Here is a 4,873-nt window from a genome sequence, read left to right as displayed (position 1 = left end):
TTTTCTGTCTCAATTTACACATTTTTCTGTTGCCTTAAGTCTAAAACCTGGGTCCTTTAGTGGATTGCTATAGACCAAGAAGGGCGTGGTCAAGGAAAGATTAAATTGGGACGTGTGTCAAGAACTAGGAAGGCCTCCACTTCTGTTCTACTTGAGTTCTGCTTGCCCTAGAGATGGGCTGTGACTATCAGGGCACGCCGGTCTGCTTTGTTCTCAGTTGTACATAAAAGATGGACACAGTGGCACATCTTCACTGCCACTCTCAGGGGCTAAGGCGGGAACACTGAGAATTCAAGGGCAGCGGGCTAGTGAGACCTTGTCCCAAAAAAAAAAAAAAAAAAAAAAAAAAGGCGGAGAGGGATTTGTTTAGCTGGTATGCTGCAGCTTAGCGTGCTCACAGCCCTGGGTTTAATCCTCAGAAGCACATGGAGAAAAAGAAAAAAGGCCGGGCGGTGGTGGTGCATGCCTTTAATCCCAGCCCTTGGGAGGCAGAGGCAGGCGGATTTCTGAGTTCGAGGCCAGCCTGGTCTACAGAGTGAGTTCCAGGACACCCAGGGATATACAGAGAAACCCTGTCTCCGAGAAAACCAAAAAAAAAAAAAAAAAAAAAAAACCAGAAAAAGAGAAAAGCCCTGCTGGCTTGACGGCTAGGAGGAAATGTTTGTATTCTGCGGACTTGAATTCAAGCAAAGATATGTCTGTTGTTGAGTCAAGGTCTTCCTATGTAGCCCAGACTGGCCTGGAGTTGAGTCCTGCTTCAAAATACTAAGTGCTAAGATTTACATGCCCAGATTTTTTTAATCCTTCTCTCATATATTACATTCCAGCTGCAGTTTCCCCTTCCCCTATTCACCCTACCTTCCCTCCCCTTTCCCCTCCCCCCAACTTGCCTCAGAAAAAAGCTGAGCTCCCAGGGACATCAACCAAACATGGCATAACAAGCTACAATAAGACCAAGCACATAGCATCACATCAAGGTTGAACAAGAGAATCCAGAGGAAGAAAAGGGTCCTACGAGTAGGCAAGAGAGTCAGAAACAACCCCTGCTCCCACTATTAGGATTCTCATAAGAACACCAAGCTACTCAGTCATAACATATACGCAGGGGACCTAAGTCAGACCCCTACAGGCTTCCTGATCTCTTTAAGTCCCCATGAGTCCTAGTCAGTTGACTCTGTGGGCCATGTTCTCATGCTATGCCCCTGACCCCTCAGGCTCCTCCAATCCTTTCTCCCCCTCCTCCGAAGGATGCCTGAGCTCCCCCTAATGTGCAGCTGTGGGACTCTGCATCTGCTTCAGTCAGCTGCTGGATGAAATCTCTTGTTTCTTGGATGACAATTCTGCTAGGCTCTAATCCCAGAACACTCTGCAAGCAGGGCAGACTATAGGTTGAAGGTTTTGTGGCTGGGTTGGTGTCCCAGTCCCTCCACTCGAGGGCTTGCCTAATTACAGAAGCTAGCTGGTTCAGGCTCTGTGTTCCCCATCATCAACCGGAGTCTTTGCGAGGGTTACTCTTGTAGATTTCATTGGTTTCCATTGCACTAAGTTTCTGCCTCACCCCTGAAATGCCCCAGTTCCAGTCATCTGTCTCAATGTTTCCTCTCCCTCCCCTGTACCCGATCCCTCCTGTTTCCAACCCCACATGCTCCCTAACCCACCCAAGAAATCTATTCTATTTCCCCTTTCCAGGGAGATCCTTGTGCCCCACCCCCACCCCATCCCTCCTCGTTGCTTAGTGTCTTAGGTCTGTGGACTATAACATGATTGTCTTTTACTTTTCAGCTAATGTTCAGTTTTAAGTGAGTACATACCATGGTTGTCTTTCTGGGTCTGGGTTCACTCAGAATGATTTTGTTCTAGTTCCATCCATTTGCCTGCAAATTTTATTATGTCACTGTTTTTTCTAGCAGCCGAGTAATACCCTATTGTGTAAATGTACCACACTTTCTTTATCCATTCTTCCATTGAGAGACATCTAGGCTGTTTCCAGTTTCTGGCTGTTACAAATAAAGCTGCTATGAACATAGCTGAGCAAGTGTCCTTTTGATAGGATGGCATGTCCTTTGGGTATATGCCCAGGAGTGGTATAGTTGGGTCTTGTGGTAGATCGACTTCCAATTTTTTTTTTTTTTTTTGAGAAACCATATTGACTTCCTAAGTGCCTTTCAGGTTTGCACCCCCATCAGCAGTGGAGGAGTGCTCCCCCTTGCTCCTCCTCCTCACCAGCATGAGCTGTCACTTGTGATTTTGACCATAGCTATTTTGAAAGGTGTAAGATGGACTCTCAGAGTCATTTTGATGTGCATTTCCCTGGTGGCCAAGGATGCTGAACGCTTTAATGCCCAGAGAATTCGAAACAGCAAAATGAACTAAGTACCTGAAGCAAGGGGAAGGGGGGTTATGGTAAGAGATGATAGAACACAGGAATGTGGACAAAGTGCTGTCTCTAGGTTGTACGTGGCACTTTAGGATCTGATGCATAGAGGACACCTTGTCAGACCGTGGGAGGAAAGGGCGTATGTAAAATTTCTCATCATTTATAGATGGATTAATGTGAATTTTATGCTATATGGTTATTACTTATGTAGTGTGTATATGTACAGTATGTTTATGTATATGAAGACATATATATGTGTGTGTATCAATATATATATATATGATACACACACTCACACTTGTAGAAACTAGGGGACAGCTTTCAAAGAGTTATTTTCTCCTTCCACCATGTGAGTCCTGAGGATTGAACTCAGGCTTTCACAGGCTTGGTGGCAAGCTCCTTTACCTGCTGAGCCATCTTGTCAGTTCCCATGCCCCATGTTTCTTAGCTTAGATGCTATGAAGTATAAAATGCATAACTGCATTTGATGTGTGAGTGAGGAGGGAAGAAGGGCCCTGTTTGAACAACTTGGCCTTTTCCTCTGTCACTCTGGTTATAGGGTGATGGTATACATCTCAGCCATCCTGTCCTTCTGGTGATGAGGCAGGACATGGAGCCCTTCAGATGCCCAGTCCTCTGGGGGAGCAATTACTACTCACTGGCTTCCTGGGCTGTGTGTAGATGTCCTGCCCCTGCTTTTGACCAGGCTTCACCCAGGCAATGATTTGATAATAAGAGATCCTGATTAAATTAAGGAGCCATTTTCTTCTGGATGATGATGTTATAAAAGGCTTGACATCCACACTGCTTTTCAAAGGTCAAAAAATAGTCTTTATAATCTAGTACAAGCAGAAAAATAAGCTGTATAGTTCTGCTTGCTTTTCCTATGCTACATCAGGGAACGGGGAAGTGTTCTGTGCTTTCCCAGCTGGCTCCTTCTGTGCCTCACTTTTGTAGTTGAACGTGGAAGTGGCTATACTGGGAAGTGGCTATACGGAGAAGGTGCCTGGGTAACGAGTTTACAAACTGCTAAACTTTGTAAATGAGGATCAAGCACTCTGGGGCTATCATCTCTGGTCCTCACATACACATACTCATGTTCACACTTGTCGTTCGTAAAACAGCAGCCTTTTTGTTACTAAGGTAGTCTTAGTGACTGCACAGTGGTTCTGAAGGTCCCAGACTTAACTGGGCTGCCCTCAGTATTAGCGGTATTGGAAGTACAGCCCATCTAGAGTATTTAGACAAGCAAGACAAGAAGGGGCTTGAAGTACCCCCTAGTGTACCACTTGTTCAGCCCATTTGAGTCAGGAGCCTTGGAAACCGCTGATGCCTCATCCTGTAGACAGGCAGACAGGGTTGCTTATGCCCCGCCTGGTCTGGGATTGCCTGTGCGCAGCTCCCTGGGAGCTCAGAAACCACACAGAGGTTGTAATTGGTCGCTAGACCACACCTAGTTGTTGAGTGCTCCTGCTGCCTGAAGACCTCTCAGCTCTGCCTAGATCGCTGGAGTGCGCACAAGTCTACTCTCACCAGACCAGAGAGAAACTGAGGAAGCTGTGGCGGTGGAAGAATCGTGGAAACTTTGCCAAGTAAGTAAATTGGACAGGATGGGAAACTAGAGGCTGCCATTGAGGGGAACTGCTAGGCAAGGCAGCAATGAAGATGAGCTAGCTTGTGACTCTTAGCGTCTGAGGTAAAATTAGCAAGGGTGGGGTGCATAAGGAAAATCGGGAAAGATATGAACTAGATCAAGTTAGATCACTTGACACCCTTCAGTTTTAAACCTGGGGCACACACAACAAAAATTCATTAAAATCTACATCGACAAGGCCAGGAGAATGACGGAGGGAATGAGCAATGTCCTGCTGCTTCCCCTCCACTATGAGGCAGGGCCACAGACAGGGCTGCAGCTTGAGTGAAGGGAAAATAAAACTGTCCTCCACTAACCCATTAGCGGCACCGGCTGCATTAAAAATGCAAGAGATGATGGGAAGAGAGGGCCGGGTTGGAGCCTAATGCAAAGTCAGGGCTGGAAAAGATCAGACTCCTTCCCTTTTTTGAGATCAAGTCCCAGTGAGAAGTGGGGGCAACTACTGCTTTAGACTTTCAGTGTAGGGAAGACTAGCACTTTGGGCTTCCATGGCCATGGAGGAGTACTGTTCATTGCATGCACCCTGCGCGTGCTCAGGCTCCTGGTCTCTGCAGGGCAATGCCGACCTCGTCCACCATCCACGTGCTGCAGTTGCTGCGGGAGCTGCTCGCCTTCGTGCTCCTCAGCTACACTGTGCTCATCGGGGCGCTCCTGCTGGCCGGCTGGACCACCTACTTCTTGGTGCTGAAGTGACAGCGCCCTGGCCCTCGCTCGCCCCGCCCCGCCCCGCCCCCGCCTCCGAGCGTCCCCTCGCGGAAGAGCACAGTCCCCTTTCCAGGAGCAGCCCCGCGCGCCCCCAGCCCAGTGACCCCGTCACGGCGCGCGACCCCGCTCAGCACCCG

The 4,873-nt window shown here is 48.0% G+C and overlaps 1 protein-coding gene across 1 annotated transcript; it reads left to right on the top strand.

Moving 5' to 3' along the window:
* The first annotated feature begins 3,848 nt into the window (after positions 1-3,848).
* Positions 3,849-4,810, top strand: LOC143437776 (uncharacterized). Its single transcript, XM_076922834.1, has 2 exons — positions 3,849-3,969; positions 4,586-4,810. Exon 2 carries the CDS (start codon positions 4,590-4,592, stop codon positions 4,722-4,724), a length of 135 nt encoding a protein of 44 aa, XP_076778949.1. The 5' UTR covers positions 3,849-3,969; positions 4,586-4,589; the 3' UTR covers positions 4,725-4,810.
* The last annotated feature ends 63 nt before the right edge of the window (positions 4,811-4,873 follow it).

The sequence above is a fragment of the Arvicanthis niloticus genome, chromosome 24, assembly GCF_011762505.2.
Source record: "Arvicanthis niloticus isolate mArvNil1 chromosome 24, mArvNil1.pat.X, whole genome shotgun sequence".
In the NCBI taxonomy this organism is placed as follows: domain Eukaryota; kingdom Metazoa; phylum Chordata; class Mammalia; order Rodentia; family Muridae; genus Arvicanthis; species Arvicanthis niloticus.
The sequence above is the reverse complement of the archived record's forward strand: the minus strand, read 5'-3'. Positions and strand labels throughout refer to the sequence as shown.